The sequence below is a fragment of the Montipora capricornis genome, chromosome 1, assembly GCF_036669925.1.
Source record: "Montipora capricornis isolate CH-2021 chromosome 1, ASM3666992v2, whole genome shotgun sequence".
NCBI classification, from domain to species: domain Eukaryota; kingdom Metazoa; phylum Cnidaria; class Anthozoa; order Scleractinia; family Acroporidae; genus Montipora; species Montipora capricornis.
Genome location: NC_090883.1, coordinates 13,695,955 through 13,708,454, shown reverse-complemented (window position 1 = coordinate 13,708,454; position 12,500 = coordinate 13,695,955). Strand labels below are relative to the sequence as shown.

The 12,500-nt window shown below is 39.6% G+C and overlaps 1 protein-coding gene across 1 annotated transcript in view; it reads right to left on the bottom strand.

Moving 5' to 3' along the window:
* LOC138057236 (ATP-dependent RNA helicase DHX8) overlaps positions 1-5,775 on the bottom strand; it is a 69,037-nt gene extending 63,262 nt beyond the window's left edge. Inside the window, exons 1-4 of the mRNA XM_068903317.1 lie at positions 5,659-5,775; positions 4,255-4,402; positions 3,285-3,472; positions 1,954-2,569 (exon numbers count right to left, since the gene is read on the bottom strand). Of these exons, the coding sequence (XP_068759418.1) occupies positions 1,954-2,569; positions 3,285-3,472; positions 4,255-4,402; positions 5,659-5,682 (976 nt within the window). The 5' untranslated portion in view covers positions 5,683-5,775. The remainder of the gene's footprint in view (positions 1-1,953; positions 2,570-3,284; positions 3,473-4,254; positions 4,403-5,658) is intronic.
* Between the last annotated feature and the right edge of the window lie 6,725 nt (positions 5,776-12,500).

Sequence of the window (12,500 nt, the reverse complement as noted above, 5' to 3'; positions counted from 1 at the left end):
TGACTAAGGTTCCTGACTGTCCCACATTTGTTTGATCAATGTGTCTAGTTGCCTTTCCTCACTTACAAAGAACGGTAATTGGTTGACTTCACATTCTGGGTTGTTTTGGGATGGACCAATGCTTGTGCACCCTAAGGGTGTGAGTCTTGCAAAGGGTTCCCCAAGGTTGCCTTTACTTTCTTATTCCAGCCAAACGGGGCCACTTCTTCTCAACAACCCAGTTGACAGCATGCATGTTGTCTGTAACACCCTTCATTGTTTGAGCTATAACTGTTTTCTTGATACAGCCATCACAGCTTTCAAGACCAAATTGAACTGACTGACTTCTAAGACTGGCTGTTTGGTTATTCAACAACCAGAGACTGGTTCACCTATCAACACCTAAGCAATCACTTATGTCTTCATTGATTTGAGATTATGTGCTTCCGTCATCCAATAGAGCATTAATACTCAACGATTTGTTTCCATTCCTGACAACAACTGGGGTGGTCCTCAATGGGAGATACTCATTGCAGTCAGATACACTTCAGTACAGTCTCTTGGCAACGTCAGGCTACCATTCTCATTGTTTTCAACCTGCAATTCCCAGAAGGTCAGTTTTGTCCCATCATGCATCAGTCGATGGTGACAACCATCAATTGAACAACACCCAGCTCTTCTGCATCATGAACTTAAGTAAAACGATGATAGGCAGCTGAAGCAAACATGCAATTCTCGAGCTTTGTTCCACCTTTGATCCACGGGTAGGGCTTTGAACAAACTACAACACCAAAGTCCAAGCTCCTTTGGGCAGAGCTTGCACCTACCCTGAAGATTATTCTTCTTTACTGTCACTTGAGTAACAGCCATTGTACGTCCAACAGAAAAACCCTTTGACTTCAGCTGACCTAGACCTTTGACAGTATCCAATGCAACCACCGTGCCTTCAGCTTCATCATTCACAAATGCATAAAGATTTCTCACATTACTGTCTAAATATTTCTCTCTCAACCAATCTAGATACTTCACCAGCAACTGCTCATTTAGCTTTCGAAGAGATACATAGAATGAACATGCACCCAGTTCACCTTCATGACCAACATCAACAAGTTTTATGATAAGTGTATCCAAAAGCTCAGCGAAAGCATTCTAAGTCAATTGCATTCCCTGCATATACCCCACGGAACTTTTCTAATTCTTCTAATCTCAGTGTAAGTTCACGCCTTTCTCCACCATACTAGTCTTGCTATAGCTACCTCGTATGCCACAGCAGAGTAACCCAAATTCTGAATCGTAGACAATGCTTCTCCCTCCAGACAACTGTACAACCTCAACAGCTTTTTTTCCAGCAGCACTCTTGTGAGTTTGCCCACAATTTCAGGGAACCCAACATACCATGATTCAAATGACCGTTTGTCGCCATTAAACTTTGGTATCAGCAACCTTGTTAAGCCCTTGAAAGGATCCTCATTATTTAGAACTGGGTGTCTCTCTTGGGCAACTTGTTCTCCATGATTCAAGACAGTTGAAACTTTCGCAGTTAACACTTGACAAAACCATGCTTCTGTTTTTGACCAGAAACCCATTCGCTTTCCTTTTCTAATTCTGGAATTATCCAGTCTGCATGTGCAGTAGAGGGCTCATTCAGAACATGTCTGGAAGGCAATAGTTCTTTGCGAATGTCTTTCTATTGACACCCGATTTCTGGGATTGAAAGTTCCAGATGCAAAATCATATTATTTATCTGTTGATCTACTTGAGCTGGCACTGATTTATGTTCTGGTACTGTGGGATGAATTTGTCAAAAGTAAAGAAAAGGACAAATAAAAGGTTACGGGGACAGCAAGTTAAAGTGGAGCCTGTAGTCACTAGAGCAATTAGGGTTGTACACCATATTTTTCAGCACTTATTTTTGCAGTGCTATGTTCGTTGAATTCGGGGGTTTTCTGGTACAAAAAACAATATTCAAGTTACCTGTTAAAAATACTAGGACATCGCCTGGTGGTTCTGTCAAATGGATTTGCATTACAGTGATGAGAGAAGCATCCAAGTAATCTGTCTCTGCCTCTTTTGTATACAAAATCTCAACAGGATATGTTCTTCCAGGTATTGTAAATATTGGAGCCTCAAAAAAATATGTTGAGAACTTCACTGCATCTAAAGTTGCTGAGGTCACAATCAACTTCAAATCAGGGCGCTTTTTCACAGTTTTCTTCATTAATCCAAAAAGAACATCTGTGCTTATTGTGCGTTCATGAGCCTCATCAAGTATAACAATTGCATATTGATTAAGATCAGGGTCAAGAAGACATTCTCTCAACAGCATTCCATCTGTCATGTATTTAATCTTGGTTTCCGTACTAGTACAGTCCTCAAACCGAATGGTGTAGCCAACCTCCTGCCCAAGTCGACATCCATATTCTTCTGATACTCTCTTAGCAACAGACATTGCAGCTACTCGACGGGGCTGGGTGCACGCAAGTTTACCAATAGAAAGGAAGCCTTCTTCTGCTAAGTACTGTGTTATCTGTGTCGTCTTTCCACTCCCTGTTTCTCCGATAACAATCAACACTTGATTTTCATGGACAGCCTGACAGAGAATAAATAAAACTAAAACTGCAAGAAATGAAGAAGGAACAGATCAATTTGCACAACAGATTAGGCTGTTACTTGCACTATTTTGTTAATGGCTTGTGGCCAGGAGTCACAGATATTCTCATTAATAACACGAGTCTAACAGCATATGAAAACATAGACAAAACATCACATGCATGAGCTTTAAGCCTGATAACAAGGTCTGGCTGGTTTTTCTTGTATGCTTATATCTTCCCCTCAAATTTCGAACCCTTGTTCAGACTCCTCAGGGACACGTTCTTTGTGGAATGTTTTTGAAAATACTGCAGCTTGTTTTTTGAACATTATTCAAGCAAGTGCAGTCCTCAGGATTGTCACTGATGACAACTAACAATTTAACACAGTGGAGCAGAAGACAGCCTAAGAGTAAAACATAACTAGAGCAAAGGACCTCACAGTGTAAGCATGACTGAAAAGGGACTTCACCGTAGCTTAAGGGAAAAAACAGTCTGTCTCATCAACAAACTGCACATGCCCAAAAAACTTTACTTTAATCAAGTTTTTAAACACTGGTTTGATGACAACATGGAAAAGGATGATGCATCATTCTTCTCTCACGGTAGGAAACTAAAATTAATAAATCTACATGTTAAGAAATCACTCAGACGTTTTCCTTCATATCACACCAGGCGAGATCCTAGTATGGAAAAAACGGTTTCAAGGAATCTTACCTTTAAAAGTTCTTGTCGTAGTTTATATATGGGTAATCCTTGCCTTTGCTCCAGGATAGTTAAGTTTGTTTTCTTTCCATAGGAAGCTTTGTTTCCTCCAAAGGTAGCTCGTTTCCACTCTGGCATGTCATCATTTGCCAATCCAACACCTCGCATGTCTTGAGCAAAGACTGCTTTGTTACCACCCACTGCATAAAAAGTGAGAAAAACTAAGCACTAAATAACAAGAATCGGTAAATCCTAAGGGAAAATTGATTACTAGAGTACCCAGAATTTATCACACTGGTAAGTGCTTTCACATTTTCTATATCCTTGATAATAGTTGTTATTCCAGTAATGCATTTTTCTCTTCTTCTTTTGTGTTTTTTCTTTCCCCATTTTTCCTTCCTGGTACTTATTGCCAACCAGTCAGCCGAGCGAAGATGAAATTTCCAAAGGCGTCTTGGATACCGGCATTGTGTCCTTTTGACCAATGAGGCCAAGATTCATTGGAATGCGTTCGGAGTTGAAAATAAAAGCCTTAAGATATCTGCTGCATCAATTTCTTTCTTTTGTTTAGTTTTACGGAGAACAATTACCGCGGGTTGGCTGGAGGCATACGCCATGAAAGTTCAAAGTGTGAGGTGAAACAAGGAAAAAAAGCCGCCAGAAGACCAGATGGTGAGATTATCGTGACAAATTAAAAAAAAGTTGGTTGCAAATGGCTCAGGATCGGCAATGGCGGTGCCCCTTGCAAGGAAGGCATCCAACAACAGACTTTTTAAGGCTGAAGAGGTTAGGTATTTCGGATTTCCCCAAAAATATATTGTGGACATTGTATTATGGATCCAAGGGGTCAAATACATAAAAATAAAATCAATCAATTGTAAATGTATCTTGTCAAATTTTGATGAGCATAGGTCAATTAAAAAACTATCTACAGTAAACGCAGATGGAAAAGCCAAAAATTTGTAAACTTCGTGATTCTTACCATCCGGAACTGGATCAATCCAGAGCTTGCTGAGGTCTTTGGGTATACTGTCTGCTTGTGCTTCCCTTTGAGCCTGCTTGAGTTCTCTCCTCTCCTTAGCTAACGCACTTTGTGTCATGGCAGCTCTTTGCAAGGAGCCATCAGGATTCTAGTACATGTATAAAAGATAGAGTGGTAAAGGAAACTACAGGCTTTCAAGTGCTTTATGGTTCCAAAAAGAAAGGAACAGAAAACAAAAAAAAAAAAAAAAAATTGAACAAACTCCCATTACGTTCCTCTGCATACAAGATCAATAACAAGGGCAATCTAAAATCCCTTTCAGTTCAACAACATTTGACCACATCAACATGCTCGAGTCACATTCATTGACAATTATTATTAAAATATAAGCATATATGTAAATAAATTTCTTAATTATTGTCACTGTTCTGCTTTATAATAAGTTAGAATTTGCCATTAGTTGGTGTATTAAAGTTGCTATTTTCATCTGCCCTAAAAAACTTTGTAGCATTATCTGTGAAGGAAATGATTGAAATGTTTCGCAATTGTCTTCAAATTTGAAGATAATTTTTCGTCTCTTTTTTGCTACCAAACGTGGACAGGAAGACTGGGTGCATATTTTAAAGTTAATTTGCATTCTGAGGTGCTACAAACAAATGTTTAATTGTGACATGAAAGTTTCCAATACAAAGAAGGCTTCAACTATAGGAATATATGGGCATTTTGTCCAACCTCATGTAAAGGACTTTTGGATAGGTCAGGAAAAAAATAGCACTTTATAGGAACATAGGTCTCGCTAGACACCCTGCTTTTTCGGAATATTACTGAAAATAGTTTAGACCAGACTGAAATGCCAGAAAGACCTGCACTAGCAAAGAGGATTTCTAAGTAGTCTGCTTCGAGACTGCTTGCAGTTTATTACTTAGTTCTTATTAACCGAGCAGGAGGTCTGTATGGGAGAATCTTGACCGAGGTCGCCAGTACAGACCGACCTAGCTCGGTTAATAAGATGTTTATTATATGGCCAAACAAGAACAATTTAATTCGTTTAATGTAACTGGTTTGTACTAACTGACATTTTGCTTGCGAACAGCGATGAGCTGAACTTAATTCTGTCAAAGTTTGCTCGTCATCCTCTATTTTGTCATCATGCTGTTTGGCACTTCCATAAATAATATTGGTATAGAAGAAAATACTCAATATTTTTGCATGCTAGTTTGCATCTTTTCACCGCAAAACATTACCCGTCTAGATGCCGGTCTAGATGGGAAAATCTAGACCGCGGTCAATATTGATTTGAGCCAATCAAATTCGTGAATTTTATAGTTCCCAGTCCTCGTGAGACAGATCCATATAATAAACATCCATAATGAAATGAAGGCAAGCAAAGTTTACAGTGGCTACCTTAACAATCTTCACAGGACTCATGGCCACACTCAGTTTAGTTTGCCCTCGTAAAAAGGCAGGCTCTTCATCCACAAGTTCAATTTCAATGTCCTCATCTGTTCAGTGACAGAGAAGGCAAATCATTCGTTATGCCTTGATACCACTGCAATAATATACATATAACTGACAGGTCTATCTTAAATTACTCTTGCTGAACTTGCTCAGATAAATTACTGAAGTTGCATCTTTCACCAAAAAGGACCCAAAAGGATGTTTGGGATTGTTTCCCTACAATGTACATAAACAGGGCGTATCTAATCGATGGAAATTGATCATCGAAAAGCTAATTGATTAATCGATAAAACTCGATGGTACTCAATATTTTTTGATTGATTAGTCAATTTAATTGATTGAAATCGATAATCACAAATTTCTGTCAAATCCAGCCCATGAAATGGAAAATAAGAAACATAAGCCACATTTTTAATCCAATGTTACTTCTTTCTCCGCTGGTTGATACTTTTTTGTTTTTTTTTTCTCCAGGATCCAGGAACACCGACATAAGCAGCTGTAATATTAGCTGAGGCAACACTTCAGCCCAGGTTCCCTTTGGCGCTAAAACGGCTTAAACAATGATTGAATATACACGACATCTAACAAAGTGAAGGGAAATGTTTTGTGCATTTGTATTCAGTTGCTTTTGAGAATCCCAGTAATAATATCAGGAATCACTAAATAAACTGAAAGTGACAGAAAGCTAAAGAAACCAAGTTGACAAACTGTCGCCTGTTCCGAAATTTTGGAAGGGAATAGACGAGTTCACACTCTTGAGTGCATCATGGGTAATCAGGGCAAGATGGAGAGAATTTCAAAGGTTTCTGTGGAAGTTGAAAGCGATGAAAAGTATTCATGATATGCAATTTCGTCATTGTTATTTTTGAAAACAGAAGATATGCGTTCAAAGGTGTGGCAGAATAAAGTTGGAGAGAATGGCTATTGTAGAAATTATTTTATTAAACAAAGTTTCTGCCATACATTTGTGTGATTCCAAAGGCACAAAATTACACAGAATGTATGGAGACCAAAAAAAAGCAATATTTAGGAATTCCAAGGAATAGATATCAACTCCAGTTCATTTCAGTTGTGAACCTGAACATGTTTGTTTGGTTTACGAAGGCAAAAGTCTAGAAAAGCAGAGTCATGGACAGTTTATTTTGCTTTGAATTTCCATATGGCTTAATGGCGGCAGGACATCTCACACACTCTGTACCATAAACGCTGCTAAGAGTAGATATGGATAAAATTGAAGAGTTTAGGGATCTTTTAAACAAGGAACTAGCACCAATAAATACAAAGTTAGAAGAGTTTATTACAAACTTTGAGGAACTTAAGAGTCATACTCTGTAAGATTTCAGTAATATTAAAAGGTCGCGACTGAATTTTTGCATGTAGTCTTGCTTTGGGGTCCTAACTACGAAATGGATGTTTCAATCACAGGACTTCTTGTCATCCTCCCTTCTAGCTTACCATAATCTTTAACCACAGTCCATTCATACCGCCTTTAAGAGCAATCTTCCTACTCACGATCTGTGTCAAATACGTCTTTGAAATAAAAAGTTTTGTCATGTTCGAGTGAAAAGTTGAAGTGTACTTCCAGGATACCTTTGAGACACATAAATATACTGTAAATCGAAAGGCCGATATCTCCCATGTTATGTCGATTAACAGTTAACTATTTAACCTGGATGTACATGTAGAGCAGTTATAGGAGATTTACCAGGAGAAATAAAAAAATGGGCAACTTCTAGCACGAGAGAAAAAAAATAAACAAGTGTGACCATTGTGCAAAGGAAAATATGTAAAGTTTAACATGATAATAGTGTCCAAATGTTAGCATATTTCGCTTCGAAACAGCCATTTACTGACTTTACTACTTTATTGGTACTTTCAATATCCTTCGAATGATTTATCAAAGAGGTTCTGCTTTCACTAATGTAAATAAAGAAACCATTGAAACAAATCTTATTTAGAAGGGAAACGATCGAACCGCTCTCCTGTAAAAATTTCATATCTCAAATACGCCTGTTACGTGCTATCTTTAAGCTGGCGAAACTATATCCGTATTGAGGTAGCAAAGGAGCGAAATACGTTTCGAGGTCATGTACAGTTGAATATCTAAATTCGAATTCAATGTACCGTACGATGTCAATAATCTCGGCCTAAAGTAAACAAACACACTCAATTAGGTACACTTACAGTATTTGTTTGTCGCGTATTGATTGAACGCTGTTCATGAATCTATTACTACATTATTTGAGTAAGCTCAAGTCTTCACTCATCTTCTGCACATCGATAATTGTTCTGAAGCACAATAGGTTGTAAAAAGACGCGTCCCACCGGCGCTACTAATTATCAACCAGCACTTGAAACGAACAACCAGAGGATTACATCATTTTACAATTGGGGGAGAAGGGAGTGGAGGGGAGGGGGGTCGAGTGGTGTAATTTTCCACAATTGACAGGAGGAGGGAAATAAAACGAGCCAAAGAAGAATAACATTTCCTGCCCCTAGCTTGCTGCTGTTGGGATCTTGGAATAAATGCTGAAAAAGCTTTCCTGAACTCTCGGTCAAAAAACAACTTTTTATCAGAAAATACATGACGGTCCCCAAAGATGACATGATCCGTCTTTTATTAGTGTATTGTCGTTTCCCTTGGGAGCCCTATCTAATTGATAGTGTGCGATGATGAAACCTGCATGTGCTCTGAACAAAAATTTGAAACCGCACTCTAGCGTTATAAGGGTGTTGTAAGAAAATATAGTTTCTTGACCTTTACTGTGACAATGAAACACTGTATTAAAGAAACGTTTATACAGTGGAAACCTATGTACCGCATAGCCCGTTCAGAGGGATGATCATGTGAATTCTTATAGTACACCAGGGATCAGAAGACTGTCGTTGCAACCTCTCGCATAGCATAATCCTACTGGAAGTATGGACAGTTGGCGATAAACTAAACAAGGTATGTGACACAATTGAAATGGTCAGCTGGCAGTTAGCGTGTCAAAACAAGAACAAGCTTGGACATGTTTCTCCAATATCTCCACATATGGTGCTTTTCGGAATGGCAGTTGCTGTGATTTTGAACTCATCTCTGGTTCAAAGTGGCAAAAAATGTCTCGTAAAACAGGTACTGTAAGCTTACACAACCTTCCTATAGCAACAAGATCACAAAGATTGTAGTCGTCAATGGTGACTGGATGAATGGGTTGCGTTTGGTTTATCACTTCATTTCACATGCTTGCCATGGCATCTTCAACTTCAGCTGCCACAAAATCATCTTCAACTACAACCACTGTTTGATTCTTAGATTTTGTGTGGCGGGAAAAAAAGCCTTGAATCTGGTTGGCAGTCAATAGTTCTTCAGTGGTAAACTGTCGCTGCCCATCGCTGCCCCTGGCCACTCTCATTTGTCGAGCTACTGTCACGCGGTCAAGTTTTCTCCCCGTCGTCTCACCGATTGTGAACTTTTCCTCGAGAAAACGACTCTGTTTCTTGCTGAAAGGTTTGGAAGTTTTTGTTGATCTCAACGCTCAGCCCTTATCCAGTACATTGTGTGGCGATGGCAACGAAGACTTTCCGACACTCCGTAGTTGGAGTGAGGGCACTGTTTTCACCTCGGAGCTTTCTGCAGTACAGGACCTTCACTGTATCAATAAGGGACTCTCTCTCAGCCTGAAACACACATTGCCCGTAAAGCGTGTGGTTAACCATTGAGCCAAAGCATTGATAGGTTTTGATATAACCTTCGTTTGGGCAGGCAAACAATTTTTCCCTTCCGTTTTCAACTTCAGCACCTGATCTCTCGTTTTCGTCATCGTTATCGCTTCCGTGATCCTCTGTGAGGCTAGTGCTTTTTCCACTCTTACAGGATGACTGACATTTCTCAGTTGCCTTTCGTGGCTTCACTGGACGGAATCTACCATCGGAAAACAGCACATCCGTTACAACTGTGATAGAACCATCAATACCTTAAACGTAAAGAAAAGAGCCGTCAAAATTGGCTTTATCCCATTGGCTTATTGGTGGGATGTTAGTTTGATATAGCCTGTATGCACCGTGAAAGGTTACTTTCCAATCACCATGATAGAACAAAAGGTAACTTGCATTGTGTACATGGAGGGAGCTGGCCTAAGGTTTAGTGTCTTTTCATGTATACCAATCTCACGCTCTAGTCCATATAATTAAAAGTTACGATTTTTTTCTTCGAATTTAGACCATAGGAGTAGTTTTCCTTCACCAACTTGGTATGCCCTCCAGACTTTTACCCCCTCACAGGTGAACTTAAAATTGTTCACTTTACTGATGCCTGGTCCCTTAACGTTAAGTTTGTTGCATACTGGATCAGCCAGCAAAGCAATTCTAGCGCCAGAAATTTCTCCATGTGAGAGCAGTGCCTCCTGGAACTGCTCAGTGGTAACTACGTCATGACCTTCGTTTACGTAAGAGCGCACATGATTCTTCATTGTGGTAGCAAACCGGTCACATGCACCTTTGCCTCCTTGTGGGTCAGAAAAGTCTATGCGTCGAATGGAAATCCCAGTTCGCTTGCTGATGTTCTTACAAGCGAGAACAGTATTGGCAGAATGATAACATCCAGCGTTATCTTGACGGAAAAATGCATCTGGGTTCTCCCTCTTTAATGTTGTGAGAACATGTTCCATGAGTGTCGTCACGTAGGCACTGTCTTGGGCACAACATTTAACTTTGTGTCTCAATCTCACCACTTCTCTTTCTTAAAGCGACTGTAATATGCCAGGAAATGCCTCTTTTTTCCAAACCATTCGCCCTGTGACTCACGGTACTCACGGTACAGCCAATTACATTTCCAAGTCTTGGATGAGCAAGATGGTTCTTTCACTCAGGCAGTCGATTACATCGCTACGTGCTTTATCCTGGTTCACAACTTGCAGTTGATGAGCTTTCCAGCTCTCGATAGCTGTTACAGCTTCTTGGAACACGTGAAGGGCATCATCTTTTTCGTTTTCCGACTCAAAGGGACTATTTAAAATTGCCGGCTGGATACCAGATAGCACAGATTTCAGTTCTTCGCATCGCTCACAGAGAAGATCATGGGTGTGGTCGCAATTGCCTCGGAAACTTGAACCTGTGAGATCATTTTGGGCATATTCACTGCAGTGGTCTGGAACACGTGAGCTGGTGACGTTGACCTGATTGCAGAAAAACAAAAAATGCTATTTAAAAAAGCCCTCAGAGCCTGGACGTGTTAGTTTAAGGCTATTGGTTCAACTCTTGCTCTGAGAACTGCTATTTTTTTCCAGAGTAGATACGTTATTAACGTAGTTATTCCGTTATAAGGCGCACTCGGTTATAAGATGCACCCCAAACTTAGCAATTTAATCAAGCTAACTTCTCAAACTGAAATTTACATGAAAAATACTCGGTTATAAGACGCACCAAACAGTTGAGAGTTACCAAAAGAATGTGATGAATTTGAGAACAATTATCCTTACACGATTGGCATGCGAACTCTTTTGTTAACGTAACCACAAGTGAAAAAAAAGTCACGTTTTAATGATATACGTAAAACAAAAGCTAAAATCTCACACCTGAAATGATAAACATAAAACACATGCACGTTTATTTGAACCTTCTGACTTAATAAATGGTCAGAGTTCAGACTTTGTACTTCAAGTGAAAGCAAATGGCAAAAAACTCCCTTCGAAATTCATATTCAAAGGTGTTTGACAGCTGAATATCAACACGCCACCAAGGATGCAAATTTCAGTGTTCAGGCTGGATGAACGAAGAAGGTATGTTTTATCTTTACACTGTTTGTTCAGAGAAGAAACTTCATGCGAACGACAAACACCATTCTCGGAATTCAAACAAGGTTCGAATGATTGTATTGTTGTCATGGATATCATGTTACTGAGCACGTGCTGTTAAGGACGTATGCAAATTTCCATTTGTTTGCTTTTTCTGGAAGTCGTTTAGTGTTGCAAAGGTCTCTAAAAGCATTATTCTTTTTCGATAGACAACCAGTTTCCCTTTCTTGTGTTGTTTAAACTAAAAGTTCTTCTCAAATTGTGAACTTAAGATGTGTTGCGCAAAAATACTTGGCTATAAGACGCACCCCAATTTTAGTACTAACTTGCCACAAAAGACAGATTTTTCTTGAAAAACCGGGCACCTTATAACCGAATAACTACGGTAGCTATCTTGACAAGATCTAACCCATAGAGTCGCTTCACCTTCTGATATTGCAAATACTGGTCGATAATTCTCTCATTAACGGACACCCTAATGACGTTTGGGGTGTGAATTACCTCTCCAAAAGCTAACTTCAAGAACTGCTCGCCAAAATGGCAGGTCCTTTACAATGTAGGGGGACTAGTTATGAAGTTAACAAAATTATCCAACTGATTGATGTCAACTCTAGTGCGTACTCCAGCTTTTGTACCACAGGAACTCCCCGTCCACCGATCAAATTACACAGACATATATTTCGTTAAACCTGGCAGAAATTTACGGATTTCTTCATAGGTGGTCAGGTCTGCTATGATCGAAAGGACTTGTCTTTGATGATTTCTGCTGGATGCATTGTCTTATGTCTCCGCAAGAGCTTTGATATACTTCTCATTACACTTCCGTTCGAAGCTTTCTTCTCATCAAAATCGATTTGGGGAGGTTAAAGGACTTCGCACAATCTTGTCTGAGGTTCTCAGTGTGTCCCACAAGTCCGCGGCATGACTCGCCGACAACGTGTTGTGAACAGCCACTACACCCCCACAACTTCATGAGTTTCAACAATATATCGTTGTCCTGGTAAGCTCTGA